The 27,752-nt window shown below is 34.8% G+C and overlaps 3 protein-coding genes across 3 annotated transcripts in view; 2 read left to right on the top strand and 1 right to left on the bottom strand.

The window, feature by feature from the left end:
* The window catches only part of LOC109093786, a 38,079-nt gene extending 37,658 nt beyond the window's left edge, over positions 1–421 (top strand). The window contains exon 23 of the mRNA XM_042757571.1: positions 62–421. Coding sequence (XP_042613505.1) covers positions 62–103 — 42 coding nt within the window. The 3' untranslated portion in view covers positions 104–421. The remainder of the gene's footprint in view (positions 1–61) is intronic.
* Positions 422–1,057: 636 nt separating this feature from the next.
* On the top strand, positions 1,058–16,162 carry LOC109072706 (protein-glutamine gamma-glutamyltransferase 2-like). Its single transcript, XM_042757572.1, has 13 exons — positions 1,058–1,203; positions 3,862–4,041; positions 6,642–6,860; positions 6,982–7,100; positions 8,082–8,210; positions 9,007–9,187; positions 9,921–10,056; positions 10,237–10,340; positions 11,873–12,112; positions 12,195–12,470; positions 13,953–14,113; positions 14,187–14,323; positions 15,264–16,162. The coding sequence occupies exons 1-13, from the start codon at positions 1,200–1,202 to the stop codon at positions 15,412–15,414; spliced, it is 2,037 nt and encodes a 678-aa protein (XP_042613506.1). The 5' UTR covers positions 1,058–1,199; the 3' UTR covers positions 15,415–16,162.
* A 981-nt stretch (positions 16,163–17,143) lies between these two features.
* Positions 17,144–27,420, bottom strand: LOC109072705 (V-set and transmembrane domain-containing protein 2-like protein). The gene is made up of 3 exons (XM_042759169.1): positions 27,170–27,420; positions 19,263–19,450; positions 17,144–18,562 (listed from the first exon to the last, which is right to left on the bottom strand). The coding sequence occupies exons 1-3, from the start codon at positions 27,267–27,269 to the stop codon at positions 18,284–18,286; spliced, it is 567 nt and encodes a 188-aa protein (XP_042615103.1). The 5' UTR covers positions 27,270–27,420; the 3' UTR covers positions 17,144–18,283.
* Positions 27,421–27,752: the final 332 nt, after the last annotated feature.

Raw genomic sequence — 27,752 nt, 5'->3', positions numbered from 1 at the left:
TGGGTTGAGATTTGGAATATTGTGCATATTTATATTTTCATTCACACTTTTTTCTTTACAGGTTCAAGGGACAAGCATCATAGGAAAGTCAACTGAAGTTTAGCTCATCATGTCTGTTTATACAGTAATAACGTCATGCTTTTTATGTTATCATACCTATGGAACATTATCAGCCTTGTGAAACTCTAAAATAAAGATTATTTTATTTATTTATTTCAGTGTGAGTGTGTAACATTAGTTCATGGAACTAACTTTTAAACGTTAAACCTGCAGACTCTTTTGTTTCTGTGTTTTTTGTTTTTTTGTTTTTTACTTGTATTTCTGTTATAATTAGCCTTTTTGCACAGCTCATGAAATGCAAACAGATGCATAATCTTTTAATAAAATTGCTTTGATAAAATAAACAACTGAAGAACTTTCATGAAGTCTCTGGTGTTCATAAAATAATTTGATTGTAAGTGGAATGATTCAAAATGAAATGCTTTATAAAAAAAGAAGCAAACTTATTCTGTAAACGTCATCGTCATATTAGTAAAAGGGATGCTAATAAAATTTAGTCACTGAATTTATTTAGAATTATGTCACAATTATTAATATTCACTGATGTTTGTGCTGTTATTTAATTCACCAAAATGATGTCACTTCCTGCAGAATGATTATTACAGGACTTGCTTTTGTTAGTTAAATGGTTTTTTTTACAAAATAAATGAATCCAATAAACTCCAATTGCATTCCAATTACAGACAAATTATAAAAAAAAAACTGAAGAAACAAATGAAACTGAAATTTTTCTTTGTATACGTTGTAGAAGTTTTTCATAGCAGCACCCAGAAAAATGACAAAACACACATCCACTCAAACTAGAAAAAAAAAAATATAAAGTTCGCTTCATTGTGATTTTGTGATTATATATATATATATATATATATATATATATATATATATATATATATATATATATATATATATATATATATATATTATTTAAAAACGATAAAATAGTGAGGTCAATATTCAGTGTAATAAGAGTGAGTATGTATGTATGTCAGTAGGCTACTGACCGTGAGGTCTTTACGCGCGCGTGGGCGTGACGTTCTGACGCGCCGCTCCGGACAATAAAGACGCGCGTGTGAGAGCGAGCGCACACTGATTTGACTGGTTACAGCTGGACCAGCGCAACATTACAGCACAGCATTAACATGGGTAAGTGCATTTCACAATAGGTTTATCAATGTTTTCAACTTTAAAATGCTATAAATGACAGTTATGTGTGTTTTAATATTGGTTTGTTTAAAGGTTAAATTGTGTAGTAGTTACTTTATAGGTTTAATTCTACTTGTTCTGACATAATAAATAAATAAATGTGGAACCTAATGCATATATTAAATAATATATTTGAACAAAGCCAGTTTAATTGATGTTACCACATCAATTAAACTGGTTACCTGATGTTCACATTTACACTTATTGATCGATTTAAATGCATTTATTAAATTACATTTATTAAGCTAATTCTTTTATTCATTTATTGTGTGCATGTTGATTTTGTCCATGCATCAATCACATCATCTAGGATTAGATGCACATGCTGTTGTTTGCTGTTGTCTTTTCATGCTATATTAGGCATAAAGGTTAAATTTATTTACTGTAGTTCTTCTCTCCCCCCCCCTCCCCCCCCAATGAAGCTGGAACACTGTGTTACATTGTTTTAAGCATTTTTGATCTCTGTGTGAATGGTACACTGTGATCAGTTATACAGTTTGGTGTTATTATATGGCATGTAACGAGTGCCGGGTGTGTGTCAGGTTTATGTAGCGAGTACTGTACTTTCCACAGCTGCATGTGAAGGTTCTTTAAAGAGTCTTAGTGAACAAGGATCTGAATGGCATGCAAACAGTACGTCTTTAGAAGTACAGACAGCTGTTTACCACGTGCTCCACTAAAAATATTTACTAAGAGTCATAATGATTAAAAATAGTACGCTTGAAAATAGTACCCGAACCATAAATGGAAAATTACAGCAAAGAATTTCATAAGGGAAGAGAATCAAAGACTCATTCTTTCTCTCTCCTGGTTGTAAAAGCTGCGTTCACTTGTTTGTCATTGTTTCATTCATGCAATCACTTCATTGAAATGTGTGACCAGATTGTTTGTGACACTGTGCGGCTGCAGAATACCTGCGCTGGTTTATCCTGGCTGACCGTCCACAGCATCAGTCAGTCTGAAAGCTAAACAGAGGTGTGTAAGCCAGCGCTGAGACACACACATCTTTTAGACCAGGACTAAAGCTCTGCTAAAGATTACGACAGCGGCTTTACTGATAGAAAACAGAGAACACCCCACTGTGCACATCCCCCATTAAACACAAGCGCACATACACACACACACTTTCTGTCTGGTCTGAAACTAATTTTCTGGCCGCAGGGTGGTTAGTTTACAACCTATTAAAGAGAGAAACTCAATCTGCATTCCCATGAGTCTCAATGATTTGAAAATCCATCAATCTCTCTTTCTATTGTCCCAGACAGATACAAACTCCCAAAACTTTCCATTAATATCACATAACCCAGATGTGTGATAAAGACCATCACAATATTGTATATAATGTATAATAATGATGTCATTGCAGACATTTTGCCATGGTATTCCATCTCATTACAATTTTGTGCCCCCAAAACACTTCAGGACACAAATGAAACTCCGTTTACTGACAGCCTGAAACTAAAAAACTTTTTGTTAATTTTAGAGACCTAAAATGTTAGTTTATTTTACAAGATCCACATTTTTAGGGTTTTTATCAACAGATCTAGAGAAGGACAGACAATGATTCTCAGATTTCTGACTTATTAATAATAAAATAAAATGTAAAACGCATATGAAAAAAACGTAAACGAGAAACTCTAGGCATTGAACAGAACTGAATAACTGAGTGTCAGGGGTCATGTCTTATTGAAGTGTCCTTGAAGATGGCATCTGTTAACCATAAACCACACGCTTCACATGTGCAATGCATTCTTTACATTGTATCTCTTTACCAGACGCTCCAATTAGAAACACTCAAGCATCTAAATCTCAACAGAACTGAAACACACAGAACAGATTGTGCATTTGATGTCATTTTAATACAATAGTTGTTCACTGGAGAACACTGTACAGTCATATTGTTGCTTTTTTTTATTGTGTACTTATAAACTGACAGTGTAACCAAACACTTATTGTGACTTTTTTTTTCAAAACACAGCAGGGAATATCAGCGAAATTCCTTTTTTTCCAGGACATTTTCCACTTACATCCCGCCTTAAGACTAAATGCAGTCAAACCTCACTTCAGGGAAATATACTGGAAGTAAACAGAACAAATGAGGAATTTATACTTTTTTGGCTATGAATGGCATGCTCATAAATAATGCTCAACAGGTGGTCACACTCTTTGCTCTAAATTTTAGAACCTTGGAATGCTGTGCATAATTGCAGTGCTTTACATGTGCAGGACGAGACTTACTTTAATTCATTAGTCTTTGATTGGATGTACTCATTCATTAAGTCATTTGTTTCGTTCCTGAATGAATCAGTGTTTATAAATAAATCAGTTGAATGAATGATTCAATGACTCACTTGTCGCCACCTACTGGTATAACGATGTAACCCGCAGAAAGAATCACTAAAATCCTCACCACACAGGTGGAATGATACAAACAGCTGTTTGACTCTTGTATCAACACTCTTGAAACGCTGCTCAACCAATCAGATTTTAAAAAAAGAAAGCTGTTAGAATAATTATTATGAAAGTCCCGATTATTGGTATGAGCAGTGATGTTCATGCAGTGAGAGCAGCAAAGATCTTTATCCTATGTTCATTCAGCTCTGGACATCGGCACCTGGGATCTGGCGTGTCAGTTCAATAACACGGATCACCACACGGAGCTGAACGGCACGGATCGGCTGATCGTACGGAGAGGACAGGCCTTCACCATCAACCTGTACCTGAACTCTGGCTCTTACCAGCCCGGATACAGTCAGCTGCACATCACTGCAGAGACAGGTAATGAAGGAGATCTTAACCTAATATTTCAAAACCCCAGCTAACGGATCATTTTAAAAGACGTGGATAATGTTTTCTTTCAAAGTTATGAACAAACGTTCTTCTCTTTTTCATTCAAAGTCATCTGATCTCAAAATATTAGCACAAAAGTCACGTTATCAAGTGCAGGTATGATGTGATATTTTAGGACAAAAACAAATGAATCTAGATGCCATATTTTATGGATTTTAAATCTTACTTCCTGTAATATTTATATCTGCCTGTCAGTCATTTTGATGTCAGGTTTGCTGACATGTTTTTTGGAGGCAGATTTTGGATAGAAAGGTTGGCTTACTTCTGTGATTCAGTTCTGGTGAATGTTAGCTAAGTACCTTAAGTTCTTCCAGAAATTAACAGTTTAAACTAGCCTGAGGTGGTTTTCTCATCTAAGCTGGTTTAGCTGGTCAGCAAGCATGACCACGTGACAAGTGACCCAATCTCCCCTTAAACCACGATAACAGACCTGGTAGTCTCAAACTAACTAGGTCAGGCTGCTTAAAATTTATTTTCTTACAAAAGATTAAATTCAATTTAAATTTTTAAAAAAAAATTATTATTATTAATTTTTTTTATTGTTTTGTACCTAATAAGAGTGTTGACCGACATGTCAGAGAACTCACTAAATTAACCAAATTCGTAAACAATTTAAAAACCCATTCAGAAGAACAACTCTTAACTCTAACCACACCTTGCTTTAAAAAAATAATAAATAAAAATATGACAGCAATATAAAAAAAGTTCATAATCAGAATAATCAATTCTCTTTTTGAACACTCAAATGACAGGAATTCCCCTTACAATATTATGTAAGTGATTCCGGAAGCTCGCTACAATTGCTCCTGTTTCCCAAAGTTTTGAACTTTCCCAAGTTCATTCTTTCAGAGAAGAAATAAAGACATGAGTGAACACAATGGGACACAGCAGCGTGCAAGCACTCAGACTCAGATAACTCTAATGTCAAGAAAACAGTGACAGGCAGTTTGTATCATTAAAAAGGAAACTGATGCACATTTTTATGTGAATTTTGGGATGTTGCACAAAAAATGTTTGAGCATAAAATCTTAAAATGTGCATAACAGCTTCTGTGTTCAATGTGACACAATCAGATAATCAAAAGATAATGACAATAATGGAAATCTGTCATCATATACTCACCCTCATGTCGTTCCAACATGTATCTATGAGATTCCTTCTTCTGCTGGACACAAAAGAAGTTATTTAAAAAATAAAATTTTTTATTTTCGGTTCCTATTGACTTAGCAAAAAAAAGAAATACATAAATGAAAGGAAATTAATGAGAGTAAATAAATAAAGAAAAATTATTTTTGGGTGGACTATACTTTTTTTTTTTTTTTTTTTTTACAGTAGGGGATTTTTTTATTGGGAGGGGCTACCCATCATGACCTTTCAGAAACCAATCAAAATGCCCCGTCACGTCACATGTCATGGTTAGGCACAAACACTCAGATTTGTGTTAGATTAAAGAATACATCAGACAAGAATTAATTGTTTTCTTACACCCAGACAAACTAAAATGTACCCAAGATTCAGACCCTTTTGTTTGTTGTTGTACTGATGGGAACTTCTAATCACTTCTGTGTTAGTCACTCTCGAGCACTTTGGCTCGAGTTCACAGGAGTGCTTTTCTGGAGAACTTCCACATAGTACTGCAGTGTGTGCGTTTGTCCGGTGGCCCCTAAACACGGGGTCAGAAAGAGCTCACATTCCCAGAGATTTAAAGACTGGTGCCGCAGCTGCAGACACATTCCTGAACGCCGTTTAGGATTGAAGAAGAGGGGGAGAATATGGAGAAATATTCTGATTGTATCTGTGAAGATCTAACAATGTGAACTTTGTTGACAGCCTGAGGCGCTTAATTACATGAGCTCAGATGAAGCTATGCATTTATGAATGTCTTTTTTTTTATGCTCACCAAGTCTGCATTTATTTGATCAAAAATACATATATATTTTGACCATTTAAAATAAGTGTTTTCTATTTGAATATATTTAAAAATTTGTAATTCAATTCTGAATTTACTCCAGTCTTCTGAAATCCTTGCAGAAATCATTCTAATATGCTGATTTGCTGCTCAAGAAACGTTTATGGTTATTATCAATGTTGAAAACAGTCGTGCAGGATTCTCCGATGAATAAAAAATGCAAAAGAACAGCATTTATCAGAAATAGAAATCTTTTGTAACATTATAAGTGCCTTTACCGTCATTTTTGATAATGCATCCTTGCTGAATAAAAGTATTAATTTCCTTCCTAAATTTGAATCGCACAGCTTTAAACTTCTAAACATTTATTTAAAATTTGAACTATTTTGGAAAATGTTAAATATGTCTATCTTCCCTGATCACTTCCCTGAGCATTTAACCATATTTTGGGTAATTTCCATAAAATTCCTTTTGAAACTATGCAAAAACACAGATATTTTCCTTAAACTTGCATCAGAAAAGAGCGTTTTTTCATCAGTTGATAAGGTAGGGTTGGTCAGTAACAAAGCCCATTTTGATTTAGATCATCTTTGATGAATTTTTCCTGTTTGTTTGCTAGGCCCTCAGCCTGAGGAGCAGTATGGCACCAGAGCCGTGTTGGGCCTCAGCGATGAGATCGACGACACGCGCTGGAGTGCAGCGGTCAGCAGTCCGTCCGGAGACACTGTTTGTCTTTCTGTCTGCGCCGCTCCTGACGCTCCCATCGGCCGGTACGTCCTGACTCTAGATGGGCACATCCAGTTCGACTTTATTCTGCTCTTCAATCCCTGGTGCCCAAGTGAGTGAAAACAGATGTGTCTAGGTGTTCCTCTCGCACACGCCACACAGATTTCCTGTTCTTTCAGATTTACTGAGGAGACAGATGAGTGTGTGTACTCAACCCATGATCTGATTTACAGGAGATGTGGTCTACATGGACAGTGAGGAGAAGCTGGCCGAGTACGTTCTGGCCCAGGATGGGATCATCTTCAGGGGCGATGTCGAATACCCAGTCCCTTTGGCCTGGTATTTTGGACAGGTACCAACAAACAAACAATCACAAGACTGCACATGTTCACAGCATACCTGTGTTTGATATGCTGATCTCACCTCCTAAAAACACAAACAAATAAGTTCTGCTCAAAAGACAGTCTAACACGTGACAGCCGAGACACGAATGAAGGTGAAAAACATGACAAAGAAGAAATAGCTGGAACATTTCGCATTTGTGTGAATCCAGCAAAGAACAGAAAACAGAACATTACCAAATTTTTGGTTATTTTAGTATCATTACTGTGCTATAATAGTATTTAATATTTTGCATCATTTTTTAAAATTTATTTTCTGTTTATATTTTAAAGTTTTTGTAATTCTGTTTTAAGTTTTTGTCATTATTATTGTTTATTATTATTATTATTATTATTTATTATTTTATTTCAGTTTTTTTAGTAATTTTAGTAATTTTTAGTTATTATACTTTTTCATTTTTATATTTGTTTTCATTTTAATTTTAGTTAAAGTTTTAGTAATTCTGTTTTGCATTTTTGTTGTTTGTATTAGTTTTTGTATATGTCTGATTAAATTAATTTTTATTTCAGTTTTATTTTAGTGATTTCAGTACTTCAAATCAGAAACTTTGCTTTGGCAACTAACTGAAATAAAATTTTAATAAAATAATATATAATGATATTTACTGTGTGTGTGTGTGTGTGTATATATATTGTATCATATTATATATCTGATATAATATATATATATATGGTATATATATATATATATATAATATATATAGATAATATATATATATATATATATATATATATACTATAATATATATAATATATTTTATTTCTCTACCAATATATTAATTCTAATTTGTTAAAGTTTCCATACTTTCTATTTTATTTCAGTTAACACTTTTTTTTTATAGTTTTAGTTCACTCCCAAAATGAAAAGCTTGATAAGTGCAGGAGTGCATCATTTCCACATTGATTGTGACTCTGTTGTGTTGGTCCTGTAGTTTGAGGAGGGCATACTGGATGCTTGTTTGAGAATCCTGGACATGAACCCTAAACACAGTAGGAACCCTGGGAAGGACTGTTCTGGACGCAGAAACGTCATTTATGTCACAAGAGTGCTGAGTGCCATGGTCCGTACTCTAATACACACACGCAAATGAAAAATAGTTAGTTTTTAATTAGATAGAACTGTTTTCATCAAAACTTTACAGAGGTGAATGAAACATACTCTATTGTTCAAAAGTTTGGCGTCAGTAAGATTTTAATTTCAAAATCAATACTTTTATTCATCAAGGACGCATTAAATTTATCAAAAGTGCCAGTAAAGACATTTAAAATATTACAAATAAATGATGTTCTTTTGAACTTTTTATTCATCAAAGTATCTTTAAATACAAAATGAATCACAGTTTCCACAAAAATACTGTTTTCAACTCTGATAATAATCAGAAATGTTTCTTGAGCAGCGAATCAGCATATTAGAATGATTTCTGAAGATCATGTGACACTGGAGACTGCAGTAATGATGCTAAAAATTCAGTTTTGATCACAGAATTAAATTATATTTTAACATATATTCACACAGAAAACAGCTATTTTAAAAATAAAATAATACAATACAATAAATTAAATACTTTACATTATTTTTCAAATAAAATAAACCAAGCCTTCATAAGAAAAAGATACTTCTTTCAAACACTTTTTAACAAATTTTAGGAACTCCAAACTTCTGAATGATAGTGTATAAATGCTTTAGTAAAATATAAAATGTTATTTTTTTAAACAGTAAAACAGTAAAACATAGAGCCAGCTATGGATTAAAAAAAATGATGGATGATGTTCAGGGTAGTATATTGATAATAATCTTTATTAAATTTTTTTGTAGTTAACAGACATCAGGATGATGTTTTTTCATTCCCTCTGCAGATCAACAGCAATGACCGGGACTACGGTGTGCTGGAGGGCTGCTGGAAGGACACGTTTGAAGGCGGCGTGAGCCCCATGTCCTGGAGAGGAAGTGTTCAGATCCTGAGGACATGGAGCAGCACTTCCTGTCTGCCACTGCCATACCTCCATTTCTGCATCCTTCCACCCTACGACTTAACAGGTATCAGATGATGCTGTGCCTCTCATTTGCTTTCCATTTCCATTTTTTTTTTTTTTTTAATTTCCATTTCCATTTTTTTTTTTTTTTTATTTTTTTTTTTTAATGAACCAGTGCATATTTTTTTTTTTTTTTTAATGAACCAGGGTTTTGGAAAACCTGGATATGTGAGATCATTTTGATTTAGACCTGCAGAATTCATGGAAATTAATAAAACCTTTAAAAGTCATATATAGTAGCCTATAATCACAAATGACTGGAAAAAAATAATATAAATTCACTGGTCAAAAAGAGTGTGAACCCATAAGAATTTTCAGTTCTTAAAACATTTTAACATATTGCTACTCATAATTTCCATAAATAAAAAGTTTGAAGTTTATGGCATGCAATTATGAGTTTATATCTCGCTATTCTGAGTTTATATTCTGAGCGAAAAAAGTCTCAATTACCCGTTATTTTTTTTAATCCTGTGGCAGAAACAAGCTTAGCTTTGTCTGATCTACTGTTTCTTTACACATCAGCAAAAGTGTAAATGTTCTTATTTGGACGCTATGTTAAAAGTTTTAAATTATTTGTTAGAATTATGCAGTTCAGTCAATAATTTGTTTCATTCTAAGAACCAATTCTCCAGTCAATTACAATTAACAGTTTTGGTTCTAAGTCTCCAGTCAACTTCTAAAGCAAAGCCAGTGGAAAAACAGCACTGAGATGAAGCAGTTCTTGTGTTTTTCCTCAGTGTCTCGTGCTCTGGGAATCCCATGCAGGGTGGTAACAAACTTCTATTCTGCCCATGATACCAACAGCAACCTTGTAATCGAGCGTTATCTCAACGAGAAGGGAGAAATAGACAGCAGCACCAGAGATATGATATGGTATGAAGAGCCACGTCTTTTATCCAGACTTGTTTTAAAGCACTTCTATAAAAATAACACATGCAGAAAGCGATCTGTCAGTCAAAACCTGTATTTAAAAATACAGAAAACACATATTTGGACACTTACAGTAAGTAAATGTGATTGTATTGGACATTGAACAGTGTTTATCTGCTGTAGGAACTACCACTGCTGGGTCGAGAGCTGGATGACGCGACCCGATCTCCCTCCGGGTTTTGACGGCTGGCAGGCGAGTGACCCGACGCCGCAGGAAAAAAGAAAATGTGAAAACACATCTCTTCTCTCCTTCATACACAAAACAAAACAAACATAACCAAAATTAAATAGATAACCCAAAAAAAAAATCTAAATTCTGCACAGCAAAAAAGTGTTTTACATTACAACTACATTCTTACCCATACGAAAAAGAAGTTTATTCAAGTGTGCTATTAGTATACTTCTTTTAAACTAAAAAATAGGAAAGTATGCTTTTAGTTTACTTTTTATGCACTTCTCAGAAATGGGCTTTATGCACTCCTCAGAAATATACTTAAAATGACATTTAAGTATACTTGACTTATACTTGTGCTCCTAGAATCCGTGTTTTCATTGCTATACGGTAGAGGGCGCTAGTACACATCTTCTGTACAGAATTTCAAAAAAAAAAAAACAAGTGAAGAAGAAAAAGAAACTAACACATGTAATCTAACACAATCATCTGACATGAAACAGCATCAAAACTGTAACGTTATAGAATAAAATGTAGTGTACAAAGTATTTAATTAGTAAACTATCAGTATACCTATAAGTTCACTTTTAGTATAATTACAGTACAAACTACAAACATAGAGGTAAACTAGTTGCATAACAAAAACAAATATTCTACTAGAACACTGATATTTTTATACTAACTAAAAAAAATAGCCAATTTAGTCCCAAGGAGTACTGAAACAGTACACTTACAAATATTCTACTAGAACACTGATATTTGTATACTAGCTACATAAAGTATACTTAAAAATATACTTGAACTTTACTTAAGTATACTTAATAAAATAAACTTGAAATATGCTACTTTTTAGTAAGGGTAAATCAAAATACATTAATTTGAGAAGCAGAATGACTTAAGATATTAAGTATTGTTTTTTTTTTTTGTTTTTTTTTTGAAGAAAATATATCAAAATTGAGTTTGTGTAAAACAAGAAAATAATCTGATTTAAAGAATTAATTTAAATTTAAAAGATTTAAAAAAAGAAATAATTTTGATATATTTTTTTTTTAGGAAACAAAACTTGAAGTAAAACAAAAGCAGCAAAACGGCTCAAGATATTAAGTTTTGTTTTCTGAGAAATGTATCAAAATGAAGTGAGTTTTTGCTTTATACAAGAAAACATATCTCCCAATAAGGAATGAAAAATAATATTTTTTTTCCCGTTTGAATAAAGTTTATTTTTCTGACCCTATTTTTTCTAGTTTTAAACAAAATGCTTGCTTAGTTTTAATACCTCTTTCAAAAAAAAAAAAAAAAAATTAATAAAACCCTAATATCTTAAGTAATTTTGCTTCTATCTTGATTTAAGCATGTTTCCATATTTGTACTGGAAAACAAGGCAAATATATATATAAAATTTTTCAGTATGTCATTATTTAATCACCCTCATTTCGGTATATTTCACGTCATATATTGAGCGATTTAATCCAAGTCTTGTGAAGAGATATGACTGCTTTATATGATGAACAGATTTTAATCTTATTTTAAGATCTCAAATAAATAAACTAAAATAAAGCAGCTGAAAAGTGTCTTTCTGTCTCTCAGGCGTGTTCTGCTGCGGGCCGGTTCCTCTGCGGGCGATAAAAGAGGGTGAGCTCACCTTCAAATACGACGCACCATTTGTGTTCGCGGAGGTGAACGCAGACTTAGTGCACATCCTGAAGTATAACGATGGGAGCACAAGGAAAATCGTGAATGAACAAAAAGTGGGGCAGAAGATCAGCACCAAGAGCGTAGGCCGAGATGCGAGAGAAGACATCACACACCTGTACAAATATCCTGAAGGTAGGAACACGCAAACAAGTGCGCTTCTTTTCAATAACCACGCGCATGAAGAGGAGGTTTATTTTGCGATAACCTCTTCCAGGTTCTGCGGAGGAGAGGCAGGTTTTCGAGAAGGCAAACCACCAGAGCAAGCTGCATCAGCAGCAAGCGAAGCCTGGGCTGCAAATCACCATCAAGCTGTCGACGGGGATCAGGAAGGGCTGCGACTTTGACGTCTTTGCAATTGTGACCAATAACACTGAGGAGGATAAGAAGTGCCGTCTGGTGTTTGCGTCACGCGCCGTGTCGTATAACGGCGTCATCGGCCGCGAGTGCGGCTTCAAAGACCTGCTCAATTTGGAACTGGCTCCTGGAGGAGGTGAGCGGTCTGTGCTTTCATTACTGCACTGCTCTTTGTGTTGATGCGTGATTCAGTGTGCAAAGGTGAATGCATCTTCATAAGCAAGCTCTATTTTCTGCACAGACATTTGATAAAAACATACTAGCAGTGCATTGGCCATGCATTCGCATAAACATTTGCATATGCTTGAAAGTCATTGTAATGCACTGCCTAGAGTGCATTAGCATTGTGTTAACACACACCTGAAGGCTCCAGACCAGCAAACTGCCAAAACTTCTGCTATTATAGAGCTGCTGACACTTGCTGATGATCAGTTAAAGGGGTCATATGATGCGATTTCAAATTTTCCTTTCTCTTTGGAGTGTTACAAGCTCTTGGTGAATAAAGAAGATCTGTAAAGTTGCAAAGACTAAAGTCTCAAATCCAAAGAGATATTCTTTGAGATATTCTATACTCGATATACGACCTCCCTGAAACGGCTCGTTCTAACACGCCCCCACATCTCTACGTCAGTATGTGGGAAGATTTGCATAACACCGCCCAGATGTTCACACAAAGAAAGAAGGCGTACCTTTTATTCTCGTTGTAGAATTGTTGCTGCCGCTGCCGCCATGTTGTATAGACGCTGTGTGTTTCACTGTGAAAGCGAAACTACTTTGTTTGGCCTTCCAAAAGAGGATGATATCCGCCTCGTCATGCCTGGAGCTGATCCGTGCTGGTCGCTGAGGAAATACATCAACTTTGCACTGTGGATTGCCGGATCGGCTTTCACCGTGGACGAAGCGGCATCCAGCCTGGGGTCGTCACATGTGGTTGCCGCAAGTTTATGATTCCTTCGTAGAATCCGCCTCAAGCTGCCCGCCTCTGCTCACTCAAGGCCGCGGTGTGTGATGCTGTTTCGTTGAGAAAGTGAAACTACTTTGTTTGGCCTTCCAAAAGAAGACACGACTAGAAATCATGTTTATATCATGTTTATAATGGGTTTTATGTTTATGTCTCATCGCTCCGGCTGGACAAGGCATCACAATATGTTAAGAGGCATAACATTTCCGTCACACGCTTGATGCATTCGGCCAATCGCAACGCGCTAGGCTGGCCAATCACAGCACACCTCGCTTTTCAGACCAATGAGCTTTGTAAAAATAGACGTGTTTCAGAAGGCGGGGCATAGAGGAGAAACAATAACGTACAGTATGTGGAAAATAAAGTGTTTTTTTAACCTTAAACCGCATAAACACATTGTATTACACCAAATATACAAAAATAGTGTTCTTTTTAGCAGCATCATATGACCCCTTTAATCAAAGGTATTTCATTAGCAGTGCTTGACCATTACTTACTCTCTTAAACTAAGGTGTACTTAGTTTGTCACACATGGCTTTTCCATTTTGGCCTAGTTTTTGTTATTTATATTTAGTATTTATTAGAAATTGTGTAGATGCTTTGTGTTATGCATGTACTGTAGTGTGTGTCCTCACTGTGTTGTGTGTTTGTTCACAGAGAGGAAGGTTCCTCTGAGGCTGAACTACAGTCAGTACTGCAACAATCTAACAGAGGACAATCTCATCCGTCTGGGCGCTCTGCTGATTGACTCCAGCACCAAGGAAGCCGTCATGGCCATGCGTGACATCGTGTTGGACGACCCCGAGATCAAAATCAGGGTACGACCACAGGATCACAAGTGGAGATGACAATGGTGATTGTATTCATGCTGATGTATATGTGTCATTCCAGATTCTGGGAGAACCCAAAGAGAAGCGTAAGCTGGCGGCGGAGCTCACTTTACAGAACCCACTGCCAGAAACCTTACAAGGCTGCTGCTTCACCATCGAGGGCGCAAACCTCACCGGCGGCAGCAGCATCACCGAGAAGTAAGAACTCAACAGCGGTGCTGTGTGTCTTCAGAAAAATGAGAAAGCAGAAACACTAGCAGTGTTTCCGTCTGTATATTTAAATGCACATTTTGGGATATCACTTGAAATAATGCTATACAATTCATACATACAATTCAAATACAGTCTAGTCTGATAATTATATTATAATATATATTATAGTATTTTTCAATTATTTTTATTATTTAATATTAAATAATATTTTAAACATAATTGATATGGATTTATATTGATGATGTGTACATGCTTTATTTTTTAGCAGTAACAATTAAATATTATTATATTTTTACAAAGCCACATTTTGAGATATCACATGAAAAAAACGCTAAATGTATGCAACAATAAGCAAAAACAAAAATTGCACATGGACAAAAATCACAAATTGCACATGGACAGGTTGTACTAGTTAATACCCACTAATTATCCAGTTATTGCAATAATAATTGTAGTAAGCACACTAAAAATGGGTGTAGAAACCTTTATACACTAAGAAATTGCTAGCAAATTTCACCAATAATTACAAAAGAAAGGGTGAGTAACACTGATTTACACATGAAAGTATAAAGACTGAAATACTCCAGTAATCTTTGAAATAGAATGTTTTACAGTGCAGAACAGGATCGTAAAATGAAATATGGATCTAAACTCAATCCTTAAAAAGTCTGTAAAACTTAAAATTCATAAAATGTGCATAAGCTAGAATTAAAACATTTAGCATACACATTTGTACATGTGCATCAAAATAAGTCAGACCATTATCATCTGTTTTAACATTTTGCAAAACTCCCCACAATTCCAGTTTTTCAGGGTGGTCCTCTCACTTTTAATACCGACTGTACATTTAAACACAGCGAGGATACACTTCTTTGCTAGTGTCTGTTAGTTAGATTTCTAACGTGTAAATATTTATTCGTCTCAGACTGGAGTCACCCATCGAACCCGGGCAGGAGGCAAAAGTCAAAATCTACTTCACTCCCACTCAGTCAGGCCTCTGCAAACTCGTGGTGGATTTTGACAGCGACAAGCTGGGCCATGTTAGAGGATACAAGAACGTTATCATCGGGAAATGAGACCCTTCGATGGTGGAGAACGGAATGTGAAATCATCTATTTTCCCATGTACTTGTCAGTATTCACAGAGTATTACGTTATCTTTTATATACTGTATTTTTCTAAGAATGTGAAAAGCCAAGCTAGGCAATATGCAACAATAAATGTCAAGAAATCCTTTCATTTTTAGGACGCTGAAACATGCACATTCCTGGATGTGTTTGGAGCCACATTGCATTGTGGGAAATATCATGCTGTAAAAACACAAGAATGAAAATTATGCATGCATAAAAGAGACAGTAGTTTGAGAGAGTAAACATTTTATAAGCCATTTTTATGTTTTTATATATATATATTACATATATCTTTATATTCAGCTGTAGTTTGAGAGAGTAAACATTTTATAAGCCATTTTTATGTTTTTATATATATATATTACATATATCTTTATATTCAGCTGTGACTTATTACGTTTTTAATCTGTTTTCATTTAAAGACCTCATATCATGAAAAATCTAATTAGAATTCTTGAAAAGTGTAAAAAGGTTCTTTTTTGAAACTAAGCAGCCAGTTTCACTCTCAAAAGTGGCATCTGTTTGTTTACATTAATCATGCAAATTTATGATGATGCCCATTGAATGAGTGTCCACTATGACTTTTTTTTTATGTCCAAAAAAAAGCATTACTAACAATTTTTGTATCAATTTTATTTTGGTTCTAAAATTGGTATGACCCCATTAAAAGGTTTTTCTTCCGTTGAATGATTGCATAGGCTTGCACACGTTTGATCTACTTTAAATGATGCCCAGAATGCTGCTATCAACATGAACACTAGTGTATGTCAGCACATGACAAACAGGGACTCAGTCTGACAGTGTACAGTTACTGATCACACGCTCCTTTCCCAAACACTGTTACTAGAGCACATAAACATTTACATACAGCATCACAGTCGAATCAGACTTTGGCATCATATTCTGGCCACATTCACTGTTGTTTCAGGTAATAAATTAACTCATACAATTGCATTTGATCCCAGTATTTCCTAAAGTAAATATAGCAGAAGTAGCCTACTGCAGATGTATGAGAGTGAACTCTCATATGTATTTATATTTTATAATTACATTTCAATTAGTTTTAATTAATTTCCTCTTAAAACCTGCTCACAAAGCTGCTGGGATCAACTTTTACTAAGGAATTTGGGTTAAACTTAAAAACTAAGAGAAAGGGCAGTATGGGTAATGTCATTGAGATTACTATATTATGGATTGGTCTCTGTCAGTGTTTTAGTTTTAGAAATATTGTAGATTGAGACAAATGTTCGTGATCACTGGCATTTGTTTCTTTTGGAAACCACATAAAATGCACCATCAGTTTTGCTCATACAGTAGATAAAGAGTAATACTGTACATCATTTGAAACTGTAATTGAGTAATTGATGACAGGATTGTAGTTTCGTGGTGAATAAAACAGAATAGAAACTGCTTTTATATTAAATAAATTATGTTCCTCGGAAGGCTATCGTCACATTTAGGCCCCAATAGTATAATGTTTGTTTGAAAATGAATCTGAAGATTATAGGTTTATCCTGAGGGTGGCAGTGTTGCATCATGCACAATTTACAGAAGAGCCTGATAATAAAAATTACATGAAAACAGTATACAATAGAATACAACAGAATACAATAAATCCAGCTTCAAAAGAATATTTTCAGACTTTATAAATTATCATCACAAAATCAGAGTTGAGCAAATAACAGCAACTATGTTTATTGTTTACATGACTTAATTGAAACATGATAATATTTTAGAAATTCCGTATTTACATAACTGAAACATCTGCTTCCACACAGAACATCAATGCAGATATACAGAAGATGCATCATTAAAATCACTTTAATATCTGAAAACTGCAGTTCAACTGTTCGACATTAATGGAAAAGCCCATTTAGAAATGTAGCTCTATGTCTAAGTCTTATAAAACACACACACACACACACACACTGACACACACACAATAGCCATTTACTATCTTGTCCGCAAAATATTTTTGTCATGATAAAAGCTAAACAAATGAAAATCACTTACAAATCAAATGTGTAGGAGAATAGATCAGTGAAGGTAAACATCACTAACACAAATAATATATTACATTCAGTCCTTATCTGTCCTTCCTTTTTAATTAATAAATTAACATTTCTGCCTGCAGCGAAATTCACCCTCTTCGTTTCTTCTCAGTCATTAATCATTTCTGCTGCTGTTTTATTCATCCTATTCTTCTCCTCTCCTTACGAGGACCAAAAAATCAGGAGCAGTGTAGCCGGAGTCAAACCTGAACTTTTATATTGACGTCCAACGCAAAGAAAACAAAGGTTTGCTGACCTCCTAGTGTTTTTCAGATGAGTAGCAAATTCTAAAAGCTATTTAAATAGTCTGAATCACTTTTTCAGAAAGTCATAGAGGTTTGAAATAACACGAGGATGAGTAAATGATGACAGAATTTTCATTTTTAGGCAAACTGTCCCTTTAAATCTACACATTGCTGGTTCCTTTTGATAGAAGAAGCACAAATCAATTTCAGTTTGCAATAAAACTAATGTTAAGACTCATTATGTGGACAGCTTGTGTCAGGATCAGGACTGTTCTAGTTTTATCGAGACGTCTCTCATCTCGTGTGCAGTTTTCAGAAGGACAGTCACTCTGTCTTCAAATCTCTGCTCTCTGATTGCTGTTTCTTTCCCGCTCTAGTCTTGTTCCCCTCTTGGAGCTGATGAAGATCCTCTTCATGAAACTGATGGGCCACTTGCCACATCCTCTGCTCTTCTCTCTTATGGTGGCTCATCTGATGATCTTCAGGACCTGTGTTCTGTTCTGATGTGTTCTTCTCCTCTTCAGTCTTCTGGTCTCTGTTGTGGACGGGACTCTGGACGTCTGGCTGTATCTGCCTGAACTCTGTGCCGCTGTGCTCGGCCTTCACTGAAGTCAATGACCTGACACTCGTACGTTCCCTCGTCTGATGGTCTGACGCTTGACAGACGAAGCTTATGTGAGATGTTGCTGCCAACCACTTTTACCACCTTAAAACAAACACAAGATATGATTACTGAACAAGAACATTTAACTATCAGAGACTCCCACAAAGCAAGTCCTTGTAAGCTAATTAATTCTGTGAATTATCATGTTTATAAAACCTATCATGTTTATGTGCACCGATTAAAATTAGTCCATCTACTGAAGAAGCATGTTTGGAGCGACATTGAGACAGATTCTCTCTCAATGCAAAACGAAGGAACATTAATATACAGACAGGTAAAAGCCCCTCAAGGCCTTTATTTTGTAAGTACTTCCACTCTTGTTTGTTGCTGTCAGAGACCTGAATAATAATTGAGATAATTAAATTACTAAAAATGATTTAAAAGAATAGACAAAAGTGACTAATTTCAACAAAAATGTGTTGATGTGAATTTATTAAGAAGATCCCAATAGATGTCCAGTGCCAGAATATATATCAGAAGCAGCAAAATATAATAAACTGTGAAACCACCTGCACACACGTTCAAAATGAAAGCACTTACATTTTTTCAAATGTAAGACCACCTGTACACACACATTCAAAATGAAAATTGAGTCGCTAAACCGAATGTGTATTTTTCTGTGAAAAAAAAAAAAACAAAACGTCTCAATGTCAATAAAAATACTAAGCTTGAATTGAAAATATTCCAATTTATTTAAAATATTTTTCTACTTTATACAAATATTTATCCAATTTATTTATAAATATTTTTATATTTTTTTTAAATGATTTTTCCAAAAAGTAATACATATCATCTGAACAAATAAAAAGAAGCAAGTAATACATATCATCTGAACAAATAAAAAGAGGCTTTCCTGATTGGTTGTCCATGCTGGTTGCTCCGCCCCCTCTCTGCTGTGTCTGGTGTACCACCACTGGATCTCCAAGGAGACGGAGGAGGAGCTAGCGCCTCTGAAGGAGCAGGCCATCTCCACATCATCTCCAGCCTGAGAGACCACGTCCTGAGGAACCTCGGTGAAAAGAGCTGAAGAGAAACAGAGATTTTAAAAACTACACTTGATACCATATGCATTTTATTGACCATTAGTCATCCTTTTATCTCTTATCAGCTACTGGTTCCATGAATCTCTTCACAGGTACTTGTGTGTGTGTGTGTGTCTGTGTGTGTGTGTGTGTCTGTGTGTGTGTGTGTGTGTGTGTCTGTGTGTGCACGTGTGCATGTGCATGTGTGTGTTTAAAGGGATAGTTCACCCAAAAATGAAAATTCTGTCATTAGTTATTCACCCTCATGACGTTTCAAACCCATAAGCCCTTCGTTAATCTTTGAAACACAAATTGAGGCATTTTTGATGAAATCCGAAAGCTTTCTGACCCTTCATAGACAGCAACACAACTGACATGTACAAGGCCCAGAAAGGACATCGTTAAAACAGTCCATGTGACATCAGTGGTTCACCTTAATTTTCTGAAGCTACAAGAATAGTTTTTGTGTGCAAAGAAAACAAAAATAACGACTTTATTCAACAATTTCTTCTCTTCTTCTCTATGTAGTCAGGATTTAGTTTGCCTGTTTAAATGGTTCAGAAATTCCAACATGTTAGTAGGCTGTTTGAGCCAGAATGGCCACAAAATCATAAAAATATAATTACGGAAAATAGGATATAATTAAAAATCTCAATTAATTTGAAAAATAAGTGCTGCTGCAAACAAAGGGAATAAAAGGAGGCCACTGTAAAGCCTCCACCACTTCCTTCTCTCTGTCTGTGGGAAAACAGACATCACAAATCACACATTCTTCAGGATGAAGAATGACATTGATTTTCTTACTGTGGAGAGAATCTGTTCAACAACTATATGCACATTTGATTGCTCTTTTAAAGGATGCACAAAGACATCCAGTGCATACTGCTTGAATGCATACATGAAGTCACTAAATTAATATAATTGCTTATAAACAGAAATTGTGAGACTGCCTTTTACTGAAAGCAGCATTACAGAATTTACTTGTTTTTTTTTTTACTCATTTTCTATGAGCCACTACAAGCAGAAGCAAAATTTAAAACTTTGGTTTCAAATGTGCTCGTTAGAACCACTGTACTGATAGACCTACACTAATCATCATGATCTTGATTGTTTTTAAAAATGAAGAATAATGACAAATAGAAAAGCAAATAGAGTCCAGACGGGGGTTTTAAATATCCGCCGCATATGTGCATGTCTGTGCTGCATTAGAGTCGCTCTCTCTTTCAGGAAATAAGCGTGTAATTGTCTGAATTGCAGGCTTGAAAAAGACTAATGCAATTCAAGCAGAGCTGAAGCACTGATCCACTGAGACTTCATACACTCCCAGAGCAGATTTCTTCTAACCCCAGGGATGGACACTGAAACAAAGCTCATCTCATCTCCTGACACACTCCACACATCTGCTGTATGCTTTCTGTCAGGCTGCATATCAGAGACATTTGTGCATTCATATATATATCTATAATTTGTGTACTGCACTGGAAACTATACATTGCATTGTATTTTGTATTGCATTGTATAATATATCTGCATAGAAGTAGATAGTATTGCACATTATAAAACTGTTCTGTACCTAAATTCTGATTGGGTGAGCAATTAAGAAACTGTTATAAAATGCAGATAAACACAAGTTGCTGCATTCATTAACACCATTAATTCCCAACAATTGGCTAATGAACTAAATGATGTGGTAGAATGTTATATTATGTAATATTGATATTATTTGTCAAATTTTAATTAAGCTATGAATAAAATATAGCTGATGAGCAAAATTCACAGCAAAAAAAAAAAATCATTGTTCAGTGTACGCAGAAATGTTACTGAAACATTATATTACAATACTTTGATTTATTTGAAAAAAATTTAAGTAGTGCATTTTTATATTATCAACAATAATAACTACAGGAATTATTTTGATTAAAGTGTCAATAAAATTATTTTCATTTTATGAAAACTTCACAAAATGGTAGTCAATTTAGTAAATTTAACACAAAGAAACAGCAGGTAAAACTTTTGAAAGGTAAAGTTTTGAAGTGGAAAGACTGAAATGGTATTTTCTTGCAAAATATACTCCAATAATCTTTGTTTTGTAGTGCAACTGAGCCATTTTGGTCTGTACACTATATGTTTTACATTGAGATTTTATCCAATCAGCTCCACACAAACACACACACACACACACACACACACACCATATAATTTCTGCTCACACACACACAAACACACACACACACACACACACACACACCATATAAACATATTTCCCCTTTGCGTCTTGGTAATTACTCCCTGATTTCTGCTCTTTGTTTCTGTAATGAGAATGTACACCGTGACCATCTGTTTTCTTTGTTTGGAATGAGAAAGTCTGTGTCCTACAGTTGCTCTAGTCATTAATATGCACAGTCTCCAACTGGTTGGTATAAAGGTAATTATCCAGAGTCTAAAATGCTGCTGTGTTATAGTCTGAGAGCCAGTGTGCCCAGCACTAACACAGACTCCAACATCTTGCTCTTACATCAGTCTGTTTAACATATTTTGATTGCTGAAGCTGTATGTGCTTCATCACACTCAGAGATCACCTGTGGCAGCAGTTACAGCTCCCTATCTCTCTTTAGAGAAGTCATTATAAGCACTGCACGATTGATGCTGGGATTTCTGATTGTTGTTTTTATCTCTCAAATGCCATGACGTTGTGTAAATATGAATTTCCAATGCATGTGAAAATAAATTAAAAAAAAAAATTCTTCTCTGTTGGAGCTCATTTCCTCATCTAGCTTTCTAATAAACCTGGTATTGTATACTACCAATACTTAACTATAGTTGCTTTGGATAAAAGTGTTTGCTAAATGCGTAAATGTAAATTCATGTATTCTGTATGCATGAATGACAAACTGCATTTGTAAAATGTGCACAACCAGAGAACTAAAAATTCTTGTACATTCAGCATATTCAACATTTTCATTTACGAGAGCTTTATTTGATTTGGCTGCTTTTCTACACATGTTTTTGTTTTTGTGTTTTTATTTTGTTGATGTAGCCAATTATTTTTTTAATAACATTAGTGTTTGTTTGTTTGTTTTGTATTGTATATTATTTTGTATATTTTTTCTTTAACACTTGCCTTGAGAATCTACCGTGAAATAAACAATAATCAAATATAGTAATATTTAATTTGTATATGTAAGCAATAAGGTACTCAAGGCATGCTGTATTGTGAATAAGTTAGATACAGGAGTCACCACAATCACTTCAACCATGACTTATTCACTGTTACTTTTTTTAAGTAAGTTCATTAAATGCTGTCCTTCCGCTAAAAAATTGTTCCTGAGAGTGACAGTAAATAACAGGAGATTTGCTGCACCTACTTATGCTATGACCTAAAAGTATGTACTCTTTTTGTGAAGAAAAAGTACATACTTCTGAGTATGTAGCAGAAGAGCAGTCAAGCTTTGGGACATTGTTATCTTATAAAGCTCAAATAAAAATGGAGTAAAAACCCTTCCTCATCAAAACAGTCATAATATATTCACAACACCATACATAAATCACCAACACACAAACATCCACTATGCAAATGGATGGAAAAAAAAAAATAAATCCATCTTTTTATTTAAAAACTTACTGATTCGCGGCACAGCTTGGAAGCATCATTACAGTGTAAATTGATGGACATACAGAATCATAACTGAAACAGAAAACTATTAAATACGGTAAGATTCAGCTGACTCGCTCATTTGTTGCCACCTACTGGCAGATTGATGTAATTGCAGAAAGAGTCACCGAACAGACACAGACAAGTGAATGATACAAACTACTGATGAACTGTATGTATACAACGCTGCTCGACCAATCCGATTTAAGGTATATCACATGATGTCATGTGACAAAATAGCATACTATTGTTTAAAATGTTGCATACTGTCACACAATAGACAGTTTAAAGTATACACTATGCAGTATGGAGTGTGAATACTGTTTTAAGCCCCTCCACTGTTGCGTTTGCTGGCTTGCTATCCTGTTGGTAGATGAGTTTTCTTCCAGGTTCCAGTGTCCTTGTGGATGGCAGAATGTTTTCTTTCCATTCTTTGTACTTTGCTTCCAGTTTTTCTATTTTTATGAGGTTTCCAGCAGAGCAGCATTACAGCAGCATGACGCATGCCAGTGCTTTACAGATCATCCTGTATACTTCTCCTTACGACTGATTTCCCAGGATCCTTGTCTTGGAATGTTCCTTGTTCTTTATGAAGATGTGTTTCCATGGAAATGCACTAATGTAATTTCATGTGCATAATTGCATGCTGGTGCAATCAAATCAAGTTAATTATGCATTCAATAACTGTATTATTTTTTTAATAATTCAGTGAAATTAATTAACTTTTCACTCTAATATTACAGGCTACACTGTTCTACATGCATAAACGCATAATTGCTCTATACTGTAACCCAAAGGGTGAATGCTTTTTGTATGCATGTGTAATGTTTTATTTCTTACCATGTTTGATGTATTAAGCAAAATTGTGAGCATATTCACAGTTAAAGACTGTAGTAGAGTGCCTGTATATATAGCAGCTGTCAGTATAATGTGTATTTTAGGATGACTAGAACACTGTATTGAGCAATCAGCCTTGCTGATCAGTTTTTGACATTTGCAAAACTGGCTACCAATAGTTAAGGGAGAAATTAAGCACTTTGAAACTTTGAATCAATTGAACCAATTGCTTTGCAAAATTATTCACTGTTTCAAAGTCCTTGAAACACGACACACTGGTGATGCCTGCTGGTCAGAACGGTGTAAATGCAACTAAAACTCAGTTTAAAATTCAGACATGGATCAAAACACCTTTTACAAACCAATAGCAATGTTTTATTGAAAGTGTAATCTATTACATGCAATTAATAAATCATCTAATACCATTTAATATGAAGTGTCTGTATAAAACCTGTTATTTCATTAATTTGTAGGGTATTTTGTTTGTTTTATGGAGAGTTAATCAGGCTAATAACTACAACTCTTCCTTTTTAACCCTTTAAATGCCACCCCCCATTTTTGAATATAGATGTGAAAGTGCACTATTCAAACTTAAATTGTTATAATTCATGGATGCTTTGGAATACAGACCTAAGGTTGGACTCTATTTTAAGACAATCTGCAGATTATTGCAGAAGTGGAATCATTTCAAAATATTAAAGTATCAAAAAGTTAAAGAAGTTTAAATTTACTGTTAAGAAAATGCACTGTACCATTTTTATTTTATTTTATATAAAATAAATATTTTTCTAAATATTTTTGAATCCAAAATTGCTATAAAATGAAAGCCTTATGTCTAAATAAGTTTTGTTCCAAATTTGAAGTTGATATAAAAAAAAATTGAGGTTACTGAGAGATTTTATTTAGGGTGTTATACCACAAACAGCCACCGGGTGTCATCAAAACTCCTTTGAATTTTTTTAATGCCTTTTTTTCTGTCACAAATGTCTAAATATCTCTGTCAATATTACTTATATCACAAAATAACCACCAAATATGGAATATTGAGACTCAGTCCTTTCCGACGATATGCATTTCGTCAAGATTATAGCACACGAATCAAGTTTTGATTCTAAAAGACCATAATACATTTTGTAATATGACACCTGACTCCACCCACTAAGGGGAAAGAGACTGCCAAAAGATATTAAAGTACCATTGCCATGGTAACGCAATGTCCAATAATGGTTTTCACAGGATGAATTTTGAGGTTTTAAGTTTTCAAATGATATGTAAGTTATAATTATTACTAAGATATGTGACAGAGAAAAAAGACAATGAAAAAAAAGAGCGCCAGTGGGCAAGTGGCACTTAAGAGGTTAATATATAAACGTGTCATCAAAAATGTCTACAAATTTATAGTAATGATGTAACAAATTCTTGTTTTCTGAAATGTTTCAAGTTTGATGCATGCTACGAATCACTGCTTCGAAACACATGATTCACAAATGTTTTAAAGCTTCACAAAAGCGCTACCAAGACACCATAACATCATATAACATACAAAAACTTTGGATTCAGGCATGCTTTGTTGCCTTTCTACCTACGTACACAGCACATTTTTCAGATTTTTCAGTCTTCACTGCACCAAGTAAATGGCATTGCACTGTTAGCACAGATCTCTCTACCTGCAGAGATGCAAGCATCACCTACTACAGCGATTCTCAACAGGTTTAGCACTGAATGATGGAAGTGAGTGAAATAATGAATGAGAAATAAGGAAGTTGTTGACACCAGCATGATATTTGTTCTTCCTCACTTTTAATCTCAGCTGGAGGAAGACCTCCATACGGGTGACGACAGACAGCAGAGGTCAGACCCAGCTGGTCCCCCTGTCTGAACAAAACCCCTGTAGACATTAATAAACCAGCTCATGCTGACCTGAGACAAGGAGAGAAATCTCAAGTTCTGTGTTCAGCAAATCTCTCCATCAGACACGTCTCAATACACTGAATAAACGAAGCACACAATTTTTAAAAAAGGAAATCACATTCAATTTTATATCCCAATTAATTACATTTACTGTTAAATCATTTTACTGCTTTGGTTTGAACAGATCAGTGCTGCATCAGATTCTACAATGAAAAACTGACATTTATTTAGAAATATGCCAGATGTTTCGTCATGTTTCTCTTTCTTAAATTTCTTAAATTCTGACTTTTTTTCCTCAAAAGAGTTTATATCTTACAATTCTGAGAAAAGGCGTCCAAAGTCAGAAAAAGTCAGAATTGCAAGCTATTAACTCGCAGTTGCAAGGAAAAGTCAGAATTGTAAGTTTATATCACACAGTTCTGAAAAAAAAGTCCCAATTACTATTATTTATTTATTTATTTATTTATTTGTTGTAAGCAATTCATGAAACAGCAATAAATAAATAAATAAATAAAATAAAATAAAAATGATGATGATGATGAACCTTTGATCACTTAATATTTTTTTAAATTATATATTTATACAAGTTACAATTTGTGACAACTAGCCCCAACCTGACATTTATGAAAAATACTCATATTTATTTAAAATTGCCATGAGAACACAGATCGACAGTTTATTTTATACAACTGACTCTTGTCTTAATGAATGTCAGTGTGGTTTTATTGTATTAATTTGTTACTTATATTGAAACAATGAAGAGATGTTAAATTTAGTTTAGAGAACAGAATTCACAAAAATGATTCTATTTAAGACCGTTTTAAACACAATAGGTGTTACTAGGCCACTGCTAGATAAAACACGCATATGTAAATGCAATTTTAACGCAAAACTTTAAAGTTTCTGGAATATATACTCTGTGACAACTTGCCCCAGTCTGTCCTGTAGTCCGATATACTCACAATATTACATTTGCTTTAATTTGGAATGCATTAAAAATACTTAATGACCCTTTTTTGTTAATATCATGTAATTTATCATAAAAAAATATATTAATATTTTCTGCCTCTAAGAAACTTCAGAGTGGCAGTTTTTGAAAGTTTAACTTCCAAAAACAATTTAAGATGGATTAATTTCAAGCTCAAGTATTTACATTGGTAAAGACAAACACTTCATAAAATCAACAAAAGAAGATCAAAACTTATTGAGCTTCCTACCCGCTCCGTATGATGCCCCAGAAATGCTAATTATGGAGCTCGTTTGAGACACACCCCATCAAAACTCAATGCAGTACCGATTGTTTCCGTTCCTCACACCTACCGTTTCCAGATACGTGATTGTCCACTGCCAAATTCGCGCTGATTTGGGCATAAAGTCCCACTGAGTGTATAATCCACAGCATCTCTCCAAACGAGCCCATTCCTGCTCTATGCACTCATCAGATCCTGCCGGTAAAGCTCCGGGGCGCTCGTGTCGGTCGGCGTCTGTGTTCCGTCACGCTCCGGAGCGCACTAATTGCCCGCGCGGCTGTGGCGGAGGAGCACACGGGGGAGGGGCGCCTGTGATGCGGTCTGCTGAGCGATCAATTAGGCGGAGCGATATAAGGTAACTCATGACCCGTTTCTGCTCGTGCTATATCAGGTATGAGACCGGGACAGTTAAAGACAGTTTGTGCGTGTGCAAACTAAACATTTCCACAGTTATTAGCCAGAATTAAGATTTAGATTTTAAGACTTCAACAACTTTCTTCAGTTTTTGTTTTGGTAGCGTGTCAGTGTGAAAATATGGCGGGTACAGAGTCTGTTTTGACAGTAAATTTTCATTTACAACAAAAATAGCTAAGTGTCATACACAAAACATGATAGTATTATAGGGTAAAACAGCACCTTCGTAAAATGTTTTT

The sequence above is a fragment of the Cyprinus carpio genome, chromosome A6 (genome assembly GCF_018340385.1).
Source record: "Cyprinus carpio isolate SPL01 chromosome A6, ASM1834038v1, whole genome shotgun sequence".
In the NCBI taxonomy this organism is placed as follows: domain Eukaryota; kingdom Metazoa; phylum Chordata; class Actinopteri; order Cypriniformes; family Cyprinidae; genus Cyprinus; species Cyprinus carpio.
Note: the sequence above shows the minus strand (reverse complement) of the source record. Positions and strands in the feature narration are given on the sequence as shown.